Source organism: Podarcis filfolensis (genome assembly GCF_964270895.1).
Source record: "Podarcis filfolensis genome assembly, chromosome: 15".
NCBI classification, from domain to species: Eukaryota; Metazoa; Chordata; class Lepidosauria; order Squamata; family Lacertidae; genus Podarcis; species Podarcis filfolensis.
In genome coordinates, this window is record NC_139618.1 from 41,478,776 (window position 1) to 41,504,048 (window position 25,273).

At 44.4% G+C, this 25,273-nt stretch overlaps 1 protein-coding gene across 1 annotated transcript in view; it reads right to left on the reverse strand.

The window, feature by feature from the left end:
* Nucleotides 1–9,918: 9,918 nt before the first annotated feature.
* ADAM28 (ADAM metallopeptidase domain 28) overlaps nucleotides 9,919–25,273 on the reverse strand; it is a 72,748-nt gene continuing 57,393 nt past the window's right edge. The window contains exons 18-25 of the mRNA XM_083588503.1: nucleotides 23,938–24,016; nucleotides 21,846–21,948; nucleotides 20,961–21,057; nucleotides 18,690–18,755; nucleotides 17,749–17,805; nucleotides 15,860–15,937; nucleotides 15,022–15,090; nucleotides 9,919–13,643 (exon numbers count right to left, since the gene is read on the reverse strand). Coding sequence (XP_083444629.1) covers nucleotides 13,611–13,643; nucleotides 15,022–15,090; nucleotides 15,860–15,937; nucleotides 17,749–17,805; nucleotides 18,690–18,755; nucleotides 20,961–21,057; nucleotides 21,846–21,948; nucleotides 23,938–24,016 — 582 coding nt within the window. The 3' untranslated portion in view covers nucleotides 9,919–13,610. The remainder of the gene's footprint in view (nucleotides 13,644–15,021; nucleotides 15,091–15,859; nucleotides 15,938–17,748; nucleotides 17,806–18,689; nucleotides 18,756–20,960; nucleotides 21,058–21,845; nucleotides 21,949–23,937; nucleotides 24,017–25,273) is intronic.

The following is a 25,273-nucleotide window of genomic DNA, read 5'->3' on the forward strand; positions in this document are numbered from 1 at the left end:
CCATTCCATTGCTTTCAGGCTGCTGCTGCTGGGGGGGGGGGCAGGGCAGGCGGAGATTACATGCATCTCACCCAAAGATGAGCTTAAAATGTGGCTTTTAAATTGGGTGTGCAAGGGAAGAATAGGAGAAAGGGAGGAAATGGATATGTTGAGATGATGAGAATCCTCTGTGTATGGACAACACACTTGCAGCAGATTTGGATCTTGCCCCTTATATTGTGTGGAAGCCACCATTTCTTCTGCCTGCTGCTGGATCTGTGCATTTCTCCCACTCTCCAGCTCTTTCTTCATTTTCCTTCTTGGCTTATTAAATGTTGGCTCATTTAAGGCAGAGGTCACCAATGTGGTGCTTGTGGGCATCACTGTGCCCACCAGTGCCTTCTACAGTGCCTGCTAAAGGTCTCAGTAAACATCCCCTCAGATCTCCTCTGTACATGGGGAGTTGTTTGCATTTCCTGCTCAGTTCCTGTTCACCCAGCCTCTCCTGCACACCCCTTCCATAGCAGCCATTTTGTGTTAAGCTACACTCCATGGCAGCCCTTTTGGAACTTGTGCTCACGGCACCTTCTCAACATTCCAAATGTGCCCAAGAAGTTTGGTGGTCATAATTCAAGGCATTATGCACCACTTTCCTGTGGATATGTTCTGTGTTGTTTGTCACACGTGATGCTACTCAGTCAGGGAGGATCCATGCAGTGAATGGGATGATGCCATGATGCTATAAGCAGAGTTAGTTATGTGATGGCATCACTGAGGGCAAGTGGGGGACACGGAGAGTGTGGGCAAGTACTGGTAATGTAAATGAATAAGCACATGTTCTGCAGAGGGGAAACACTAAAAGGAGAGGATTGCCCAATGGTGGCTGTTGGGCAACAGAAGGAGAGGGTTGGGGAGTATTTTGCTGAAAATATTCGTGACATCTTGTGGGTAGTCGTGACTCAACTATACTTTCCAAATGATGGGAGTTGATGTGGCAAATAGCATTTGCAAGGGGTTGGTAGGTTTAGTATCAGCAAGGGCTTGCAGCCATTTTCATCACGGTACAGAGATCAGCACCATGGAAAGAAGATGTACCTCTGCTACACTGATTCAGAGTTTATCATATGGCAGTAAGAAACAGACTTCACACTTGCAATGTTATGGATGCTTAAGGATGAGAGTCCTTCATTGCAGTGGATTGGACTAGATGACCCTCAGGCTCCCTTCCAGCTCTACAACTTTATGACTGTATTTGCATGAAAATGGGTGATTCACCTCCCTTCATCTTTCCTGTGCTTCTTTTAGATACAAACTGTATATGTATTCTGCCTGAACTGCACTTTAGTATTATTAATATTTTAGCTCTGTTTTCCACATCACTCTGTACTGCAGAACACGGCTGATGCTGGCATGATAATTTCTGGCAAATTACAGGCGTCCCAAAGATCGGGTGATCGCCGGATGATTCAGACATGAGGGCTCGTCAGCAGTTCTCTTAAGGACAGGGTTTTCCTGCTGCTGCAGAGGACACACTTTCTGAAAAGACTGTGGGGTTCCAGTTCCCTCATGGCTTTGCTGTTAGCTTAGCATTGGTTTTTTTTGGCGGGGGGGGGGGATAGAACTTGTGGCAACTCCAGTAGCATTCTGAATAGCCACATGCTCAGGGGAAGTCCTCCCTTTTATTTCCCTATGACAAAATTTGCTTGGCCCTGTCAGATGTTGATTGATCCTGTTTGTGCTGCCATACTACTGTATTTGTGTTTATGATTGCTAAAACTCCAGATTTTCTGAGTGTCACACTAAGGAAACAATCATAACCCCTGGCAGGCAGCATTGGAACTTAATGAAACAGTGGAGCCACAGCCACATCCAGACAGGAGCTCAGCCCCTCAATTGGGACAGGACACAAGCATGGGGGGGGGACAGAGGAAAGGTCTCTGTGTTTGCTCTGCCAGTACCAGACTGGCACAGGAAACCAGCCTAGATCAGGGTTCTCATCACAACTTGCAAGTAGAAGGACTGGCTTTGGATCTAGAAAAACTTTGCCTTCTCACCTCCCCAAAGTGCTCTGTTTTCAGGGCTTACAAAGAAACTCCAAGTTTCTTTAGAACTTCATGGACTTTGGTGTCTGTGCCCTCCAGGGGTGACAGAGGCTGTAGGTTCAAGTCTTAAAGGCACAGCTTGTCTGTTGGTTCCATTTCATAGTCATCGATTTCTCCTCTAAATCAGCAGTGGGCTCACCAGGCCTCTCCACTTGACCCCTGAAGCCATTTCAACCATTTCAACCAAACCATGCCTACTTACCCTGGCTTATCTGAAAAGGAGCTTTCAGACACTGCTGATCAGATGATCGGGGCACCTGTAAAGCCCCAAGGTCCACAAGGTCCAGCAATCAGCTGGTTGTCAAGTCTTGCAGATCCCTGTACACAACACACTGCAGGACCCAACCATCAGCGCATCGTTGGCTCTTTGTGGACTGTTTCCCCCAGCACAGTTTGATTTCAAACCATGTGGGCAAAGACAAGTCTCTCAACATCACTGTGGTACCAGGTGACAGGCTTGACCCACAGTAGGTGGGAGAGATAATGATCTGGCCAGTCAGACCCAGTTCTCCACCCCCACTCTAAATGATCCTTTTCTGTCTTTCTCTGCTGAATCCAAGGTCTATCACACCAAGACAATGCTGCAGTGGTTTGCTGTTGTGGTTCTTATCTTTTCTGTTAGAGGATAAAAGAATTCTGCTATTCAAAGGAGAGGGGGAGAGAGAGAGAGAAATCCCACAGAAACTTATTTTCTTTTCCCCAATAGTGGTTATCGATGTATCAGTCAATATCCTAACCTTTGCCTTTCCCCACTCTAGAGACTCCTGGAAGGCAGAGGTCATATATTACACAGAATTATTTATGGATCTCGTGTCAGTTACCATGTGTCAATATCCTGGTTGTTTTTCTGAAGAATACTCTAAAAGCCATCCGTTGGTCCCAGTCCTTGCTGGCTGGCCTATTTTCTTGTCTTTGAGTGCACAGGCACTCATATGGAGATGGGAGGCCCCATTTAGGCAACCCTGGGGAGGCTGTCAATAAGCTAGTAATTAACCATGAATGCCCTTTATCTATCAGTAATACATAGCTGATGGCTGAGATTGACAATTGCAGAAGGTTCCAAACTAGGATATTGCATAACTATCTTGGAGATTTTTTTAAAAAAAGAAATAGAGGAGTCAACACCGCCCCCCATTTCACTGAATCGCTTTGGTGACCCATCCACTGATTTACACAAGTGTGGTGTAGTGGCTTCAAGTCTTGGGTTTAAACCCCATCTGAGTCATAAAGGTTTCTAGGTTAGGCTCTCCAGATACTGTTGGGGGCAGAACTCCCATCATCCCTGACCATTGGCCATGCTGCCTGAGGCTGGTGGCAGTTGTCGTCCAAAACATCTGGAGGGCACCAGGTTGGGAAGGCTGCCCTAGAACAGTTGTTGTTAGGGTTGTGCACACCCTCCTGACCTGATCTGGGTTCCAGTCCAGGACTTCAGGTTGACCCCAACCTGGGCCAATCCAGAGCTGACATGACTCAGATCCAGGCTTTGAACTGATTTGGGTAGTTGTGAGGATAAAAAAGAAGCACGTACCCTGTGAGGCTTTGAGAAAGGAAGGTAATAATCTGTGGTAGAGATTCCTGTCCAAACTACTAGAGGGATTGCTATGAAATTTGTTAGGAATCCGCCCCCTTCTATTACTCCCCCAAATCCCCACCTAGCTTAGGTGCAATTCACTTGACCTCAGAGCTTGCTTAACTCGCACTTGAATAAAAGCAAATGCCGATTGGGCATTTAGGAGTTTCTAATGATTCTCTACGTCTGGTAATAGCTTGGCATGCTGTGGGATGTGGGTAGAGGCAGAGGAAAGAAAATATGGCTCTATTAACCACACAACACTCAGAAGAGAGGGATTATTTTCCCTGTGCCAGAAAGGGGCACCAGAGGGAGGGCCTTTCCAGTGGTGGTGACTGGTGTGCAAACTCCAGAGGAGTTGCCCCCTGTGTTGGTTGTCTCCTGTATTACAGAGGGCATTTAGTGTTGTTGTTGGTCCCATGCTGTGGAAGACTCTTCCAGCAGAGATTAAGGATGTAGGAAGAGCCCATTGGATCAGGTCAGCAGCCCATCTGGTCCAGCACCCTGTTCACTCAGTGGCCAACCAGAAGCCCATGGGAAGGACCTGAGAGCAGCAGCACTTTTCCCTCTTGTGATCTCCCACAGCTGGTATTCAGACTCTTATGATGCTGGAGGTAGCAAATAGGCATCAGGGTTAGCAGTCACTAAAAGCAGGCACCTTCACTTTCCACTTTCAAGTATTGCTTGTGGATCTCTTTATGCTTTGGAAGCTAATTTTTCCTTTTTTCTCTGTATTAGCCTATTGCTTTAATGATTTTCTGTAAATATTAACACTGTTCTATGTTTTAATGCTGTATGCTGCACTGATATATTTTGACAATGGGAATATAGAATTACTTTTATAAGATAAATAAATATGAAGATCCCAGGTTCAATCCCCATAATCTCTGTGCATTTTAAAAGCACATTACTTGGCTGGAGAGGGACATTAAAAAATTTAAATAACTGCAAATTTTGAAAGATGGCTGTCTTTCAGTTCTTGTATTGCCCTTCCAGGCCACTATATCTGACTCTTAGAACTCACATGCATTATTAGCCCTGCTTCACACCCCAAATGCTTTTGCCAGGCTGGAATGAATTGAACCCTGATAATGCTTCTTGGTTACCCAGACAGAGGGCAGAGGGACATCTGAGTGTATGTCAAAACCCCAACCTATTATACGGAGGTAACTTTTTGTCAGAGGAGAGTGCCAGGGTCAGGTAAGTAATAACTCACATGATGCCAGTGAGGTTAACTCTTTATTCAAAGAAACAAAACAGTCCAGGCCTGATGAGCCCAGTAGCTCTCTACAGTAGATCTTGCTCCAATGAGGCAGTTGCGAGGACTGAAGCTCCCTGCCTTCCCACAGTTCCCTAAGTCTCCTCCTCTCTGAGGTCCTTCCCAAGCAACCTGGGACTCCTTTGTCTTCTCTCTTTGCTCTACCCTCTTCATTCCTCTTCATGTTCTGTGAGACCAGTACCAAGGGGACCTGGTCACAGCAGAAGGGGAAGGCTCCCTGTCTTCTTTAGCAGTCTGCCTGATCTCTGCCTCTTGGCCCCCTCTTCTCCAGCCTCCACTTCTGCCTCTGGCTCTGGACTGCTTTCTGCCACAGCCTCTCCCTGCCCACTAAGCCCTGTTACCTCTTCAGCTTCCAACACCTCCTCTTCTCACTCCGACCACTCATTGTCATCCCACCACCAATCTCCTGGCTCCAAGCCGCCTTTCCTTGGGGCCTCCCCAGATGGTGCCTCCCACCACTCTTCTGCATCTAGCCAATCCATGACACATTTACATTCATTGCTCCATCTATTTATGCATCTGTCCCTGTCCACCATTGGCAGGTGGTCCTCGGCCCTTGGCCTGAAAAATATCCCCTGCAACACCGCATTCTATCAGAAAGTTTCAATTAAGTTGGTTCAGCTTTAAATGCAAACTGAATCAAATCCCCACCACCACCTTCAGCCCCCAGCCCCCTGCCAAAGGTCTTGCCATCTTTACTCAGCCTTCTTCCCTTCTGAACTCTGCAGTCAGTCAGATAGTCTGGAGCCCAGGTTAAGTTTATGAAAAGATGCAAGATCACAGCTCCTTCTTTGCCCCGGTCTTCCTGCACGTATAATTCCTGTGGTGATGCATTATTGGAAGAAATGGGCTTTACCTATTGATTGCTTTTGGTGCCAGACTGTCTGAGACTTCTGTGCTTTTAGGTTAAAGCTGTCATGGTTAATGCACATGTCTCCAACAGGAAATGTACCAAGATTCATAATTAGTTAAGAGTAAGTGAAGCTTGTCAGACAAGACAAGAGGTGGGTTGTTACTGTAATGCAAAATTGGTGTGGGTGGGTGTGATTCCTTGCAGGCTGTGTTGGTGTCATCCTCTTGCTCCACCTTGTGGTCATGATGCAGAAAAAGGTGAAATGTAGACACTAGAACAGGGGTAGGCAACCTAAGGCCCAAAGGCCAGATGCGGCCCAATCGCCTTCTAAATCCGGCCGGAGGACAGTCCGGGAATCTGTGTTTTTACATGAACAGAATGTGTCCTTTTATTTAAAATACATCTCTGGGTTATTTGTGGGGCATAGAAATTTGTTCTCCCCCCCCCATCAAAATCTAGTCCATCCCACCACATGGTCTGAGGGATGGTGGACCAGGCCCCTGCTGAAAAAGGTTGCTGACCCCTGCACTAGAACATGAGTAGGGAACCTGTAGCCCTCCAGACGTTGTTGGACTACAACACCTCTCAGCCCCAGACAGCATGGCCTATGATTCAGGATGATGGGAGTTGTGGTCCAGCAGCATCCGCATAACTGACTGAGAGCAGAGAGCTTCAGTTCTATGTTGTTGCTTGTCAAGAGCCTTCCAGGTGCCCAGGGTTCAGTTAAAGCCCATGGGATGCCATCAAGAGGTAATTCCTCCCATGGATTTTATCAGATCAGGAAGCTTGGGCAGCTGGGAAGGCTGCAGAGTAGTGGCAAAACATATGACGATGCCTAAGGCAGGCCCACACATCATGTGACTTGCCAGGCTGAACAATCCCCACCAATCATGTCCCGTGGCCTGCCAGGGTCTTGGCACTTGCGCCCCTCCCTTTCCCTTGCAGTCATAAAATCATAGAATCACGGAATTGTAGTGTTGGAAGGAATGCCAAGGGCCATCTAGTCCAACCCTCCACAATGCAGGAAACACAGCTAAAGCATCCATGACAGATGGCCATTCAGCTTTTGCTTAAAAACCTCCAAGTCTCTGGATGCCAACTGAAAAAAGTTTATTGAGCCTCTTTTGGCAGGATTCACATGGCTAGTGGGGAGCTCTGTTTAGCTACATCCATAAGAATATAAGAAGATGGTCCAGCGGCCAACCATGTACCTATGGGATGCCCCCAAGCAGGAAGTGAGTGCAGCAGGGCTCTCCCCACCTGCAGTTCCCAGCAACCAGTATTCTGCTTAGCAGGTCTGTGATCATATAATAACTGATTGTTTGAGGTGACATTCAGAGGCATGTTGCCTCCACAGTGGAAGTAGAAGATACCCATTGTGACTAGTAGTCATTGGTAGCCTTATCCCCCATGAATCTGTCTAATGATCCATTTATAGACAATCCAAACTGGTGACTACATCTTGGTGGAGCACATTCCATATAGTTTAGATTTTTTTGTCTGTCCTGTGTCTTCTGCACTTCATGGTTCATTCCAGCATTTGAGTTGCTCACAACTCTTTTCACCCAGAAGAAAAAGTAATATGAAAATGCTACATCTCTTTTTGGAATGTAGTTGTAGATTTTAAACAGTAGATGTCAGGGCTGCTTTGCAGATACACAGGTGTACAGTTCTGAAGTACTGTTTTGACCTAAAGTCTAGGTGGGGCACGACAAGGAACAGGAAAGCCATCACTTTAATCTGGCCTTGCAGGAAAGGGTTGTGTGATTTTTGTTGGGACTGCAGTGCAGTGAGGAGAGTCCTGCCATTCCCAATCCTGGTCTCTTTCTCTCCCCCCCCCCCCCATCTTGTTATTATTAAAAAGGGAAAAAGAGTTGTTCAGTACTGTGAGACATGTGTCATCTATTCTATTTTAACAAGGAGAACACTGAATAATGGTTTCACCCTCTGCACTCTGTATTAGTAGTTGCTGTCCACTATACCACCTGAAGCAGGAATAGGGCCCTTTAGCTGTTGTTGGACTAAATATCCCATCATTCTTGAACATTGGCCAAGTTGGCTGCAGCTGATGGGAGCTCGAGTACCATCAAAATTTGAAAAATACTTGAAAGCTTGCTCCACCTGCTATACACTGTGTCCTGCAAGAGAAGACCTCCTGCAGATGCCATCTCATCAGGGGAGACCATTCTGTGTGATATATAAAGTGGGTCTTCAGTGTGGTGGCACCCACCCTTTAGAACCCCTGCCCACCACGCATTCAATGGGCACCATTATCAGCACCATTTTGGAAACCTAATGAAGATCGTCCTTTTCCATCAAGTCTTTTAAGTGGACATTTTATCCGTCTGAATCTGTGTTGAACTTGAACTTGTTTGAATTGTTTTTTTAAATGGAATTGTTAAACGTGTTTTATATATGTTGAAATAGTTTTAATCGTTCCATACACAATTGTGCGTGGTGTGGTGAACGTGGGCAGAGTTCAGCATTTTCTCCCTCTCTCTTAACACTAGAACTTGGGGACACCCAGCGAAGCTGGTCAAGATCCAGGACACACAAAAGAAAGTACAGTGGACCCTCCGGATACGAATTAAATTCGTTCTGGGGGTCCGTCCACAGGGGCGTCTTGCCCATAGAGGCTAGTGGCGCGGGGTACCAGGGAAGAGGCAGAGGCTGGACGCGGAGGCTCCCGCCATCAGCTTGCCACCCTTGCCTGCCTCTGCCATTCCACACTGAAGCAGCACCGTACCTGGAGCCTCCGCCTGCCGTGGCCACCGCAGCACAAAGCGGCCAGCTGAGCCAGGAGGTGTCGCGTCCAGCCTCCGCCTCTTCCCCGCCAGAGGAGCCACCCTCCAGCCACTGCCCGCCTCCTCCAGCCTCGCCGGAGGTCAACAACTCTGGGAAATGGGGGGGGGGACACCGGAGGGACCTTTGCACCATGGCGCTGGATATGCTTAAGATGGCGCGGTCCCTCTGCAACCCAAAAAGTCCATAGGCAGAGGCGCTCCTTCTGCACATGTGCGCAGCGCGATTGAGCATTTCTGCACATGCCGGCATGGTGAAACATGGAAGTATACACTTCCAGGTTTGCCGCATTCGTAATCCGAAAGTTATGTATCCAGAGCGGTATGTAACTAGAGGGTCCACTGTACTTCTCCTACACAGTGTGTGGTTAAACTATGGGATTCACTCCCACAAGCAGCGATGGGCACCAACTTGGATGGTTTTAAAAGAGAATTAGACAAAATAATGGAGGGGAAGGCCATGTTCTGCCTCCACTGTCACAGCAATATGCTCAGAATCCCAAGGGGGGAGAGGGCTCTTCAGCCTAGTGAAAGCAGTGAGTGGGGGAACGCAGAGAGGAAGGGATAGCACAATAGCATGACTCCCATCTCACCCACAGCACACACACAGGGGCTGAATTGTGTTTGTTCTGGAGCACCACAAGTCCTTCAAATTGCAACAATACAATAACACATTTGTATTCCACACCATTTGTTACATTACAAATGAAAACAAAATATAGAATGTTTTGTGTGTGTGTGTGTCCCTCATTAATTGTGCTGCTTTAAGGGTCAATATTAATTTTATTTTTCATGCTTAAGGCTTTGTTTTGACATTCTGCAACGGTCTCTATTTGCCATGCTGAGATAGGGTCATAAACCTAGAAATTTTTCAGAAATGTAAATTGAATCATAGAATCATAGAATCACAGAGTTGGAAGAGACCACAAGGGCCATCGAGTCCAACCCCCTGCCAAGCAGGAAACACCATCAGAGCACTCCTGACATATGGTTGTCAAGCCTCTGCTTAAAGACCTCCAAAGAAGGAGACTCCACCACACTCCTTGGCAGCAAATTCCACTGTCGAACAGCTCTTACTGTCAGGAAGTTCTTCCTAATGTTTAGGTGGAATCTTCTTTCTTGTAGTTTGGATCCATTGCTCCATGTCCGCTTCTCTGGAGCAGCAGAAAACAACCTTTCTCCCTCCTCTCCCTCCTTTTATATATTTGAACATGGCTATCATATCACCCCTTAACCTCCTCTTCTCCAGGCTAAACATGCCCAGCTCCCTTAGCCGTTCCTCAGAAGCACAGAAGCAATTTAAACAAAATAAAATGATGGATAAATAGACAAGATACTCTACGGCGGGGGTTTTGTCTCCCCCGGAAAAGTTTAGACTTTATATAATAACATTTTAAATACAGATATATTTGTAAATACACTTTCTCCATAGATAACAATATAACATTTCAAAATCTCCATTCACCAGATGCAAAATCACTTAAAAAGTAAAGGTAAAGGGACCCCTGACCATTAGGTCCAGTCGTGGCCGACTCTGGGGTTGCGGCACTCGTCTCGCTTTATAGGCCGAGGGAGCCAGCGTACAGATTCCGGGTCATGTGGCCACCATGACTAAGCCGCTTCTAGCGAACCAGAGAAGCACGGAAATGCCATTTACCTTCCCGCTGGAGCGGTACCTATTTATCTACTTGCACTTTGATGTGCTTTCGAACTGCTAGGTTGGCAGGAGCAGGGACCGAGCAACGGGAGCTCACCCCGTCGTGGGGATTCGAACTGCCGACCTTCTGATCGGCAAGTCCTAGGCTCTGTGGTTTAACCCACAGTGCCACCCGCGTCCCGCAAAATCACTTACAGTACATTAAAAAAATAGCTCCAGCAAGGTGGGGTGGGGAAACACAGAAGAAATAATCAATAGAAAACTCATGGCTGGAGAAAAGGGATATGAGCTAGCGAGAAACTTTCTTGACCTGCCCCCTTTGAAATGCATGGAGGATGCATCTGAGAGTACAACTGCAGAAGATTCCATATATGCTGTTAAAGAGAGTGGCTCTGCTCCATACCCTCCATGAGCTCTTTTCCTGCCTGGAATGTGTCCTTGACAGAAAAACAAGAGGCAACTGATTGATAATGCTGTGTCATCAGCAAAGGCAGCAGGGATGCCGTCCCCAGACACCTGAGCTTTAAAAGCAGAGTAGAGAGTTGACAGGGCGGTGGCTTTATCTTTATGTTTAAACATTATAACTCTCTTAAAATGTGACTTGTAGCTGAAACTTGGCAATCTTCTATTTGTGTGTCTGGCTTATAGGCAGGGACAGCCGCAAGGGAGAAATGGTGATGCCCAATGATTCCTTTAGCCCTGCTTTCCCTCTTCTTGCCTGCCTGCTCCTTCTCCTCAGGCCAAGAAACCTGATCTCTAAGGCTTAATGTCCACAAGCAGTGGAATGAGGTGGTAGAGCCCTGAAGGGGATGGCAGAATAGATGAGACTACTTGAGGCTGAAGGTGGGAGGCAGGTGCCATTTGAGTGTGTTTCCCATGTCCAAGCACTCCCTGCAAGCAGAAAAGCAGCACACCCAGGGGAAATGTTGTAACCAACTTGTCTCTTTGCTTTATTTGCTCTACTTGCAGGGAATCACTCTCTTTCTCAAACACACTCGCCACTCTATTACCTCTGAGCTAAGCAGTGGGGATACGAGATTAGAAGGGGCTACAGAAGGGGTGGAGTTGGTAATCTTTTGTAACATGGTGTCATGTGCAAGGCTAAAATTTTCTGTCCCCCAAATGGATCTTCTCAGTTTTGTGCCCTGTCTGCTCAGTGCCCTGTGGGGAGGAACTGTCCGCACAACCCTGAATCTGGCGCTGGCTGCAGAGAAAAAGCAGCAGCGAGGGTTAACTCCTTCCCCACTGCTGTTGCTGCTTTTCCATAAATGCTCACCATGACTCCACATTCACAACTCTTGTATTTAAGGCCCAAACTCTGGTTGCATCTGAACTATTGATAAATAAAGACCATCTTACAGCTCTCTGTATGCACAATATTCTGATTATACTCTTTGCCTGGTGACAAGCATTGTGCTCAAATTTGAAGACTGTATCAGAAATACGGTATTTTGAGGTCTTATTTGTGCTGTGAATGTAACAAAAAACATGAACAGGTGGTTGAGAGTGCTGGTCCACGAAGAGACACGTGCTATGGATTTTTGATTCTGTGCCTTGTTTGGTATCCTTTAATTTCACAGATTACTCTTTCGACCTGTTCTTCCTTCAGAGAGCTCTGTACAGCTTGCAGGTCAAGGAATCTAGGTGAGCTTTCCAGTTAGGCAATTTAGACTGTTCCTTGGTTTTACATTGTAATGTGCTTACTTCAAAATGTGGTTAAACCAGCCCTTCTGCAGTCATGTTCATTCTGCTGAGTCAAACCCCTGTCACCTGCCCTAAAGTCCTGCTCTGATGGCATTTCTGTTCCAGCCAGCCCTGAGTTCTGCTCTTTCCAAATTCCAATTTAACCAGAGAAAAATCTGTAATTAATTTCAGAATCAAACCACACCATTTGTTTTGGTTCATATGCATCTTCTGTCTACCACTTTTCTGGTCCTGATGTGCATATCTCTTAGTAAAACACTGCAGAAAAGCAATCCTGATATGATCACATCCCTCACTACAATGCAGGGTGTGTTACTGATGCATGCATGTATCCCAAGGAATCTTGATGCAACTGTGCATATGATCACATCATGCTTGCTTTGGTGATGCAGAGGGAAGGAGACATGAATTAACTGAAAAGTAAGCAAACTGTGGGCACACAGTGTTCTGTGTGAGGAGAGAGCGAGCAATGGAGAATCCTTATCAAAAAACAGTGAAAGGTAATTGTTCTGACCTAACAAGTCTATACTTCTAGTTGTGTTGGTGTACCTGATTTTTTTGATATTGCACGAAGTACATTGGATCCCATTGCTCCCCCGCTAATTTCTACAGTAATCATTTCACTACTGACCTTTTCATAGAGTTAACCCAAAAAGAAAGAATATACTGTTGTATTCCAACTTATTTCACAGCCACATACAAATCAGGTGCTTAAAGCATATGTGAGCATTTGAATAGTAGTGTTTCTTAAGTTTACACTCTATGATAAATAAACTATTCAAAATGGAACTCTAGTCTAAGCAAGTGCTAACAAGGATGCCTTCTATCATTTAGGGTTGCCAACTGCCCTGCTCCTCTGCCTTTAACAGCAGCTTGGATTGAAAGAATCAGCATTTGAGAGAGAAACACAGTCACCTGCACATATCTGCAGATCAAGCTGTTGTTAAATGCACAGGCGCAGTGCTGGTAAAAGAAGCTGGCAACACTAGTACCATTGCACATTATGGAAGCTGTTTAGCAGTAAATGCGTGAAGCACAAGAGATTTGGAGTCTGAGCATCTTGAGAAAGTGATGGTTTGTGGACGCATCAAGGTGGAGAGAAGGGTCAAACAGATTGACTTCCCCCCATTTTAATAGCTTGCATTGTTTTGAGGGATTGTTCAAGGCATGGTGGTATGCTCTCACTCCACGAAAATAAGACGAGCAGTTCAGTAGTCAGGGAAAAATCCCACTCCTAATCCCATAAAGCTTTGAGCAGCCTCCAAAAACCTCAAGTCTTGTCCACAGATGGCAGTGATGGGCGATCACAACTGGCATGGAGACCACTGGCCCAGAAAGAAACTTCATTGCTTAAAACTACGTGGCTCAGTTCACCGTTTCTTTTGTACCAGGATCTCCTAAATCATGATTCTATCACTACGGATATATTGCAAAATGCTTGAATATTGCACCTTTCAGTTACTTGCTGAAGTGTCAGGAGGATTGCAGGCAACAATACTCTGAACACAAATACTTCAATTCCTTTTGCTGACAAAACCATTAGATCTTTAAAAACAAAGCTTGTTCTGTTTTCTTCACAGATGGAGAAGCCATGGGGATTGGTGATGGGGGGGGGAAGGTTCCTTGAAACTGGAGAACAGTATTTGGTTTGGTCCTTCATTTGCTTCATATCTTGGGGTTACCTGGGGGCTTCAGTGCCTAAGACAAAAGTAAAGAGATGCTGAAGTCAAAGAAAAGAAAAACAAAGTTTCCCAAGTTTCTCCATGTTGCAGTCCTAAGCACACCACCTATTTTTTAGCTATTTTAGTTTGATTAAGCTAGTTATACAAAAATGGAGGTGCTCAAGACAGCTTGCATAAAAGCCCAATAAAAGCAATAATAAAATCATTATACATACAAATTGATAGGAAATGTGAAAATAGCATCTTAAAAATGAAAAATGAAACTCCTCCATCATATTTCTCTGGCTACATAGATTGATATATGCTCTTCACCTTTGCTCTGATATATTTGTACACACATGCAGATCCCACAGATTCAGCTCTCCAAACAGAGAGCACCTTTTACTTCTTTGTTTGCCTTTTGTTGGTTAGCTGAGGAATGGAGGGAGGGAGGCGTAGTGATAAGACAAATTAGTGAGCCTTTTTTCTAGGCTTTCACAGGTTTTCTTGGCTTTGGGGGGCGGGGTCAAAATTCCATGGTCAGGAACACATTAGAAATTTCCCCATAGGTATACGTAGAAATGATGGGTTGCGGGTGGCGCTGTGGGTTAATGTGGTCATGCTGGCCACATGACCCGGAAGCTGTACGCCGGCTCCCTCGGCCAGTAAAGCGAGATGAGCACCGCAACCCCAGAGTCGGCCACAACTGGACCTAATGGTCAGGGGTCCCTTTACCTTTACACGTAGAAATAGTGGACTCATGTAAACACTTGCAGACCGAATGATTTCTAGGAAACACATTGTGCTCAGTAAGTGGGGCCTGTATGTATGTATACATCTCCACCATCCATTTTTGTGGTGTGCCACATCCTCAAATCCTGACTTTCTCCCTTGAATAAGAGGTAGGGATGGTCACTAACTTGGATGGCTTTAAACTAAAACTAGATAGCTTGCTGGAGCATAAAGCTACCCCTGGCTATTAGCCACAACGGCTGTGTTCTATGCACACTGTTGGGGCACCAGGGCTCTGAACAACATCTGCTGGGAACTGCAGTGGGGAGAGTGCGGTTGTGCTCAGGTTCTGCTTGCAGGCCTGCATAGCCTGCCCTACGCTCCCCAAATGGCTTCCTTCCCTCAGGTGCAATGCACACGTTCTTTGCCTCAGGGAACAAAAGGTTATGGTTGAGCACATTGCCACAGGAATGAAGAAAATGGCTGCTGGGTCTTCCCCTGAGAGATGAGCCCACAGGGTCCTTCTTGCCCAGCATGCTGTCCTTGCAGTGGCCAACCTAGGGGAAGCCCAGAAGCAGGACCTGAGCACAACAGCACACTCCCAACCTGCTGCTCCCAGCAGCCATCATTCATAGGACACTGTGCAGCTCAGCATCTTCCTTGTGAATCTTGGGGCTCCTTACCTGGGGCGGAGGTGGAGGAGCTGCCTTACACTTGAAGTGGGGAGAAGGAGTTGCCATCATTGCTGCTGCCTGTAAGAGAAATGCCACATTTTCCTGATCAGATGTCAGTCACCCCCTTTTCTCTCTTCAACACAACCAACCCACCCAGGCAGCTTATTTGGAGCGTATTTGAAAATTCCAATTCCAATTAATATTAACGCAATGAATAAATAAATATTAATCATAATGAAGGTTTATCCTGCCTTCTGCAAAAGTGCACAAAATCAGCACAGTACAAAATAAGGTAAAAGCAAATGGCAGTCTTAAAAGCAGAGGGTGAGGATGATTTGCATTTGTTAGAAACTTTATTTAAAAGGGGGGTGTATATCCAATACCAGTCAGAGAAGACCCACTGAAGTTAATGGGTGTGGCTAACTTGGGTTCATTAATTTCAGTGAGTCTACCCTGAATAGAACTTAGTTGGATGCAACCCAAAATCTCAAGGAGATTTACAACCAATTCACATTCAAAAAGCAGGGTGGGGTGGAAGGCATAGGACTGCAGGTTCCATCTGTAATCTGACTGAATTTTTTCCTGTCAACCTTTACCAAGGTTCCCCCTTAACCAGGATTTGAAATCAGGATTTGAGGCTGCTTCTGTAGTTAACAGAGGGCCTCATTAACTTTGGGAGTTAAGACATCTGAACTACCCCTGCCATTTTTTCTAAATGCAGCCTCTCTCATCACTCTGGGAAAAAGTGAAAATGGGCAACTAGTTGATTGAAGAAGATCCACACTGGTGATAGTTGCACCAGCATTCAGTTAGAAAGGAGAGAGAAAATCCTGAAGCAAATACTTACTGCATTGCTGTTGACAGAAGAAAACCCTGTCTTGGCAGTTGGAATTGGAGGTGGAGGAATGTTTGGCTTTACAATTGGCTGGAATAAAAGAAAACAGGAGATTATCTAAAACATTTCCACATAGTAAGCAACAAAGATATCAAGACAGCAGGCAAGGATATCTGAAGAAGGCACCATTTTTTAGGGGACAGAAAACAAGGCAGGAGCGGTGCTTTCTGTGTTTTGCTCACTCAGAATTTGACTCAGCTGTCTGCAGCAATTGCCAGCTAAGTGTGCTTCTTGTCAGGGCTTATGTGTGCAATATAGATTTATACTAGTTTAACATTCATTTCCTTTTCTCTGGAAACAGCAGCTCTTTTAGGAGAGGAGAGGGCACTCTTCACAGAGAATTCTCAGCAATCTCACCAAACAACAATTCCCTGGATTCTTTGCAGGAAGCTGTAACAATTAAATTGGTATAAAACCAGAGGTGGATTTAGGGGAGCAAAACTGGTTCAGTCACACTGGGCATAGAGCCTCGGGGACACCACAGGGGATGCTGAAACTATGATTTAGAATAGATCGCAATAGGCCGGGGACACTGAACTTTTGCGTCACACAGGGCGCTGCTGAATTTGAGACCCCAAGATCCACCACAGATAAAACCTATATAGATTGGTGGTGTAGATGTGTGATCTGTGCACATAAAAGGGACTACTCAAAGGGACTACTACTGTGTGCTGGCCATGCAACAAGCTATGTGAACTCTACCATAAGAAAACCTTCACTGAAGCAAGCCATGCCCACTCACCAGATGCCATATAACTACTGGAGTGGGGGAGGTAAAACCTAAGCTGCCAAGGAACAATCATGAGCACAGGAATGTGTTCCCAGTTTTTCCTTGGCAATAGCTTTTGCATTCAGAACTGTTTAAATTCAGCACCGGGTACAAACCCTGCTGCTTTCCAGCAGGCTCACCTGATGTCATATGCTGGCAGGTGACTGACAGGTGCGTGGAGTTACCCACCAATCAAAAGTGGTCCCTGGAGGAGTGGCCCTAGTTTGATCTGGCTCACTGGACAAAAGTGGTCCCCCAGCCTTTGTATAGACAATACTCGGCTGCAGGGACCAACGGGCTGACTCAGGGTGAAATGGCTTTGGAAGTCCAACTCATTGTTTTATTCATCTAGACAAGCATCCCACAATCGTGTAAAAAGGTAAAGGGCCCCTGGATGGTTAAATCCAGTCAAATTCAACTATGGGGTACGGCTTTCATCTCTGCTTTCAGGCCAAGGGAGCTGGCGTTTGTCCGCAGACAGCTTTCTGGGTCATGTGACCAGCATGACTAAACTGCATCTGGCGCAATGGGACACTGTGACGAAAGCCAGAGTGCTCACAGAAATGCCGTTTAGCAGTACCTATTTATTTGTGCTTGCATGCTTTCGGACTGCTACGTTGGCAGGAGCTGGGACAGAGCAACAGGAGCTCACCCCATCGTGCAGATTCAAACTGCCAACCTCATGATCAGCAAGCTCATGACCACAGTGCCACCTGTGTCCCTTTTAGGCTTACAGAATCATTGTAGAATTGGAAGGGGCCCAAAAAGTCATATAGTCCAACCCTCGAATAAATTGAATAAATAAATTGGATGGAATAAACTGCTGATTCAGTATACTCTATTTGTCAGCCAGTTAAAACATGCCCATTTGTTTCCTTGACCTCAAAAACATGGGATTTAACACCCTATTTACTCTTCTATGGATTGAGATATGGAAGTTGAGAAATGGTGCCATACGATCCCCCTGGAACTCCAATGGTCAGTATTAGAGGGGAAATAATAGCACTCTTGATTCAGCTCCCCCCCCCCCCCACTCCAGAAGGATCCTTCTTGGGCTCATTTAGGAACTTACCATTCTGGCATTTTGATACATGGTTGATAGGTGGTTGCACGGTTCATCTGGAATTTGCTGAGGAATTATAGGAAGCAACATCTGATTAGTGTTTCTATAAAGTGGAATAGTTGAATACAGTTTCATGCCACCTGACTTTCTAGAACCCCAACAAATCACAAAGACACACGTTTCAACATTCCCCAGGTTAAAAGAACAAAATTCTCCATGAACATGAAAAACACCATACTGGGGAGAAAGGTTTTTGCCTCAAGTTTATCTGTGACATGTTAATTTTTTGTGTGTGGTTGTGTGTATGTTTTAAAGTAACTAACATAACAGTACACATATTTACTCTAAAACAAGTCACATTAAATGCAGTGGAATTTACTTCTGACCAGAAATGCATACAATTGTATTGCGCATTTTTGACATCGCTTTCATTCTTTTTTGGCAATGCTCATTGCCATTAGCATAAATATATTTCCTTGTCAGAATGATGAGATATAATTGTGTAGATTGCATATTGCATTACATTTGCTGGTTTTTTTTAGATTTTACTGTTACTAGGAGGAAAGGATGGTACCATCTAATCTTGGTCAGGTACAATTTAGCAGGCTTTCTGTTCCATCCCCTTTGTGCATTTAATCTGGTGAATTTTCTTTTTAGAAACCCACATGAAAACGTGTACTTCAATGCATATTTTTGAACATTTTTCAAAGGATGCATTTCTAAATGTATTTTATTTTATCACAAAATATGCACATTTGCACATTCTTGAGCAAAATTCAGAGAAGTGTAAAATCCAAAGAACAACTATATTCTGATATGTACATTAATCCAGCTGGTGCTGATTGGTCAGTTCAGGCTGCAATTCACAAACAATTCCAGAAGCATTCTAGTTTTCAGTGTTGTTGTGGTCCATATTTTAAGGAATAACTATTTCATTTAATATTACTTACAACAGAAACTGGTGGTTTGTTTGCTTGGGGCGGAGGTGGAGGGAGCAGAACTCTGGAAGAGGTGACCTAAAAGCAGGAAACAGCTTTTTAAACAGTGTGCCATCTTTGCTTTTCAAAACAACAATGAGGTATCCTCAGTTGTCACATGAATCTCACACAAGCATGCTAGAGAAACATATAGACGGTAATTTCAGGACTGAAAGGTAAACGTGCAAGTGCTACAGCCAATGAGTTGTATCAAATTAAAACAAACTCAGAGCAGATCCACTGAAATCAGTGGATGGTTAAACAGGTCATGTCCATTGATTTCAGTGGGTCTACTCTCAGTGTGACTTAGTTGGATACAAGTCAGAGATGTTTTAGTAGAAAATTAAAACATATACAAGATAAACACAGTGAGGTAGGGCAGGACTCACCTTTTATATTTGTGTTGTAGGGTGAACATCTTAGGATATTTTATATGGTACAGTGTTTTATGTTTTCTGTTTTTTAATTGGTTTTATTTTTGTATTATATCTTGTTAATTCACTTTGAGACTTTTTAGTGTAAAATGACTAACAAACGAAATAAAGAATGAAATAAATGCACCATGCTAGGAGCTCAGTTTTGGAGTTTCTGAGAACTTGAGCATTGCATAGCTATACAGCAGGGTAAGGAACCTCTGGTTCATGAGCCAATCTGGGCTCATCACCCTTCTCTAATTGGCCCATAAGCCATTCTGGGCAAGCCATACTGGCCTGCCCTATACCTGATGTCATACAGGTAAGGGCGGTGCTTTGCCAAAACCCACTGGAGCAAAGTGTCCTCGCTCTGGGACTTCAAAGCACCAAATCCCATTACATCATGAAATTGAAAGGTGGGTAACCTCACCCACCTATCAAATTTGGCCAGTATGGTGGATCCTGATAAGGATTTGGACCATGGAACTAAAACAGTTCTGGTATATAGCATGGGGTGGATTCCCAGGAGTGGGGGGGGGGGATATTGCTTTCCTTTCACCTGAATTATTCTTGCATACTGCCAGGAGAGGGTGTTATTTTCGCTCCATAAGACACACATTTTTCTTCCTTAAAAGAGAGGGGAAATGTCTGTGCGTCTTATGGAGCGAATGCGTGGTCCCTGGAGCCAAATTGCCCAGGGGCAAAAAGCAGATCATGCTTTTTTTTCTTTTCTTTTTTTTTTTGAAAGAGGCAAGTGGGTGTTGAAACAAAGCTGCTGATCGTTTGCCAATTGGGAAGAGAGATAAGGGACGCTAGAGATAAAGGAGGCTTCCTGGGAGCAAGGAGGTAAAGGGGGAAACCAGGAAGACTAAAGCAATTAGGAGAGAAATTAGAAGAAAAGGAGGAGCAAAAAACTGCTCCAGCTAAGGAAAAGACACTAAGGCAAACAAGAGGGAAGGGAGTGTTGAAAGGAAGCAGCTGATCAGTGGGATCGGGAGAGAGATAAGGGACGCTAGCGGAGGCTGCCTGGGAGAGGGGAGGTAAAAGCCCATGGATCCTCAGGATTTTTACATTGGCTCACACCAAATTCACCATCAGATCACATAGCATGTCCATGGCTACAGCCTGCACCAAAAAAATCACACATCCACTGTTTCCTGGGGCTGCAATGGTGCAAAAATGTGGTTACAAAGCACGGATCCACATGGATCCTCAGGATTTTTGCATTGGGTCTCCCCAAATTCACCATCAGATCACATAGCATGTCCATGGCTACAGCATTAACCACAAAAATCATACATCCACTGTTTCATTCAGAATTTTTTTTTCTTGTTTTCCTCCTCTAAAAACTAGGTGCGTCTTATGATCAGGTGCGTCTTATGGAGAGAAAAATACAGTAAATTGACAGCATGCTCACTCACATCCCTAATCCTTCTCTTCTGGATACTTACTGTGACTCATTAAAGGCTTCTTAGTTCAATTTCATCTCCCTGTCTGCCATCTTCAGCTTCCTTCCCATGGCTTTACTGACACCTCACTATTTTGTATATCCTGGAAACTTACAATTCCTTGTAAGGGTGTTTTTTCCCCGTTTTCTTTAAAAAATATTGTTCATTTATTTTACAAACTTAGGAACTTGGGTTACCTAGGAAGTATGTAGAAATTTTGTGTAGCCCAATTTTACTTCCAAACTGACAGAAACTCAGCCACCTGAGGGCCAGTATTATTGGGAAGAATGTTTATGATAACCTTATTCAAAGTGAATGGACTGCAAATGGTACAGGATCATAGCTTTTGCCCAGATGTTTAAACCGTTTGTGTTGCTTCTCACCTCTGGAGGGCCAGGCACAGGGCCAAGATGCTGTCTTCTCTTCTGATCTTGACCTGAGAAGGCATGGTTTGTGGATCCAGCCACACTCTTGTGGGTGCTATCAAAAAACAGTAAATATTAGCATGCGGATTGAATTCATAACTTAGAACATCTGTGTTCTGTACACAGAAATGTAGAAGTCTTGGTCAAACAATATAGGATGCAGAAAAGACAGAGAATGGAGACCTTCACTGTCTCTCCTGAATCATATATTGTTTGGTCCAGAATAATAATAATAACATCCCGTCCTTCTTTCCAAAGGAACACAGTGCTCTTGGAGGGGAAGCTCTGGATTTTGCCATTGCAGCATAGGGGAAATGAGGTATACTTGATCAGTAGGACTGATTCCAGAAGAGCTTGTTGTCTAGCCCTACAGTATTTTAAAGGAAACCAAACTGGTTTCAGACTTATATGCGAATTGGAATACACATATGAATTCTCCACTTTGAATTTTGCCTTGCCATTTTGGTACAAAATACATACAAACGTGCATTACTTTACAGGAAACGGGCATACAAAACTGTGTTTTATCAGAAATGCATAAATACAAAACACATACAATTTATGGTGCAAGTGCCTACAGATAGGCTGTGCTAGCCATCCCTAATCTGAACAGCTGCAAGTCCTCCACCCCTGCTTTTAATCAAGGCAAATTATAGCTCCCAATCAGCAGCTTCTGGCATCCAAAATCTAAGACTCTACTGCTCAAACTAGCCAGAGTTGGCTTTCCATCCCAATGTTCAATCTGGCCACACATGCCATTCTTAATATTGAGCGCTTAGCAAATCCAGCAGTTAAACCCTTTTGCAAAAGTTTGGCTGACAATTCTTCACTTAAAAGATTCACCTTGGACTATTTTTCTTCTTTGAAATTTTGTACCGCAACAAGACAATGATGGTGACTGCTGTGACTAAAATGGCTAACAACACTGCAACAATGATGATGATATCTGCAAAAAAAGAACAGGCCATAAACAAATCTGAGATTGTACTGAGAGACAATTCTTGGAAATCATGCTTCCTCAAAGACTCCCTATTCCTCATCTGTGACACAGGAAATGACCCAAAACACATTCTCTCAGCCCAGTTCGTGACGAACTAGATTTTCACAAAAGTGTTGTCAGAAAGCCTCACACCTTCCCTTATCTTCTCCTTCATATCCAAAAGTGACTTAAAGCTTCTGTGTTCACTTTTGACTAAACCATGAGGGAACTGTGGTTTATTCTAACTCTAGTTACTTACCAAACCAGAATGTCAATGCATGGTTTGACCCTGGTTTGTTGTAACTATGGAGAGACCACAATCACCTCAAGGTGAGCATGGTTTAGTCCAAGGTGAATAAATTCACCTCCTTTTGTGAAAGAAGAAGAGGGGAGGTTGCATATAAACCTACCTGAGGCTTTGCTGCAGTTCATTTGTGACCATCTAAACCATGGTTTAGAGAATTGCCTGGCATCTGTAATATAGGGTTAATTATACTGCCCCATCTTACAGAAATTGTAAGGATTAAAACAAGCTACTGTAAGTGAATTGCTTTGGATACACAAAAGTTTGTAGTTGTTGTTCTAGGATAAATGTGTGCATGAGAGACAGTGTGTCACTCCGAGCTCTTTGGAGTGAAGGGCAGGATAAAAATATAATAAAGAAATGTGTTGATAATAGGTAAATAAATAATGGGCCACCATCATCTTTGCCTACAACTTCTTGCTCAGAGAAGGGTCATCTTGCAGCTAAGTAATGAACTACATCCTTCTTCAAATAGAGCTCTTCGTCTCCTCTTTCTGGCCACCATCAAACCAGCAAGAATTCAACAGGATGATATCACACTGTATGCTAGGATAATTGCATCTGTTTTCCTGCTACCCAAGGATCCTTCCCCAAATTACATAAGATGCAGTCCTAACCCTACTTACCTGGGGATAAGTCCCTTGGAATTCAGTAGGACTGAGTAGATTTGGTTAAGATTGTACTAGTTATTACCCCCCCCCCATATTTTTATAAACTTGTTAATACTTTGGGCTGCCTGAGTTTACTACTTTATCAGGAGAAACTTGCAGTCATGCAGAGCAATAGAAGAGAGTTTGGTGTACACTTTGCTACATGTCCTGGAGACAGAACTTTGGTAAATATGGCCAACCTGATGCCACTGAAATCAGCAGCAAGGGAAGAATTTATAACAAGCAAAGGTGAGTCACCCCAAATGACAGCAGTGCATTGAGTTCCCCCATCATAACTCCAGCAATGTATTACAGAACTTACCTGATGTCCTGATGTTGTTACCTAAATGATCATTCACTTCCATCACTAGCCCAGCTATGTGGAGCAGGAGAACACACAGAGAAATGGCTTATGCCAAACTGAGTTTGCAGCTGCAAACTTTCAACAATATTGGGACAGGGTGGGTTGTTCCCTGAAATAGCGGCCAATATTTCAGGTGGGATTTTTGGAAGAGTTCATGGTGAGGCAGGTTTACCATTTGTGGCAGAGAAGCTGTGCCGCTGCCCACCCCCCCCCCCCGCCACCCCAACTCCCAATAAGGTAACAATAAAGCTCTGTTTAGCGGCTGGTGGATGCCATTTTTCACCCCAGAATACTCCAGAACGATGCTGGATCTGGGGCATTCTGGGGAAAACATGTCAGCTGCAAAGTGGTAGCTTCTGAGAAGAGCTGCATCATTGCCTTCATTTTACTGTTTAGAACTTTAAAAGGGGTAGACACTCATGGCCGCCCCCATTGCAAATAGTAAGCCTGCCTCCAAATCCATTCAGAAGTCCTCACCCAATAGCCCAAATCCCCCTCCCCAAAAAATTAATCATCTGTGAATTGGGTGGCAAATTTGGGGAAGAGGCCATTTTGTTAGCCATATGACAAAAGAGTCCACGGTTATGTTAGGTGAAAAGAAAGGGGGAGTGTGGCAGGGGGCTCCTGCTTTAACTCACATCTATTTGCTGTGGGGTCATCGCAATTTGGTGGCGCCCATCCTTCTTCACACTGGCATAGCAGCTCATGGTCACATACCTGTGATAGCACAGACCTAGCATTAGTCTCTAAAATGGGCACATGGAAAAGAAGCAGACTATGCTTGCTTTATTCATTCATTTATTTATTTTTATTGGAAAGATGTCTATCCTGCCTTTTGATCAGGTCTGTTATTCAATGCAGTGCAAGTCATAAAACAAACATTTTAAAATAAATACAAAATTATATAGATTACAAAGGCACAGCTCCAACAAATTATCAAAACTGCAGTCAATCCCCAAATTGGTGTAAGTCATCAGCTGTTAGCCAAAATACTGAACACACACACACACACACACACACACACACACACACACACAGACTTCTTGAGAAGGGGGAAACTTTCAAAAATGTATTGTCTACCTGAGATTCAAAGGTGGTCAAGCCCTCCTTGTGGAAAGGAATGGCCCTCACAATTTACAGAAGTAGACCTCTGGTCACCCATTGCCAGGACTCCAGCAGTGGAGAGACTGCTGCTGTCCTTCTTGTGGGCTTCCCATGGGCATCTGGTTGACTGCTGTAGAACAGGATGCTGGACAAGATGGGCCTTTGGCCAGACTCCACAGGGCTTTTCTCATGATCTTATGTTCAAGCTATGATGACCTGGCTAACCTTAGAAACTATGATCCTGTCTCCAACCTTCCTGATTTGGGCAAGGTGCCTGAGTGTGTGGTCACTTCTCAGCACCAGGATTTTAAGGATGAAACCAATTTTCTTCCTGTCCTGGTTTTAGGACCAAAACTGTCTTGCTCAGGACAGTGGATGGCCTACACTGGGCCTACATCACCTGGCTCCCTTCCTGTTGTCTTCAGACTGTTAATTTAATTGTTGCTTTTCATGGCTGTAAGTTTTTTAGTAATACATGCTTATTCTTCAATGTATTATTAGGGTTTCCTTTTTCCCTTCTTTTGTAAGTTTCTCTGGGTACTTATTGGTAGAAGGATATAAATATTAAATAATATTATAAAAAACAGAACAACACATTTAACAACAATATAGAAATAATATTAAATTAATAATTTCTTTTTTGTAAACCACTTTGAGGGTTTTTTACAATCAAGTGGTAAATAAATTTTATGAAATAAATTAATAATAATAATAATAATAATGGTGACATTTAACGGTGACTGTTGCAATGCCATCTGGTTCAGGGCTTGCTTTCACCATCAGGTTTTGCCAGCAAGAGAGGACTTTGCATCCAGTTCCACACATTTTGGCTAGTGCAACAAACTCTGGGCTCTTCATGCCACGGGACTC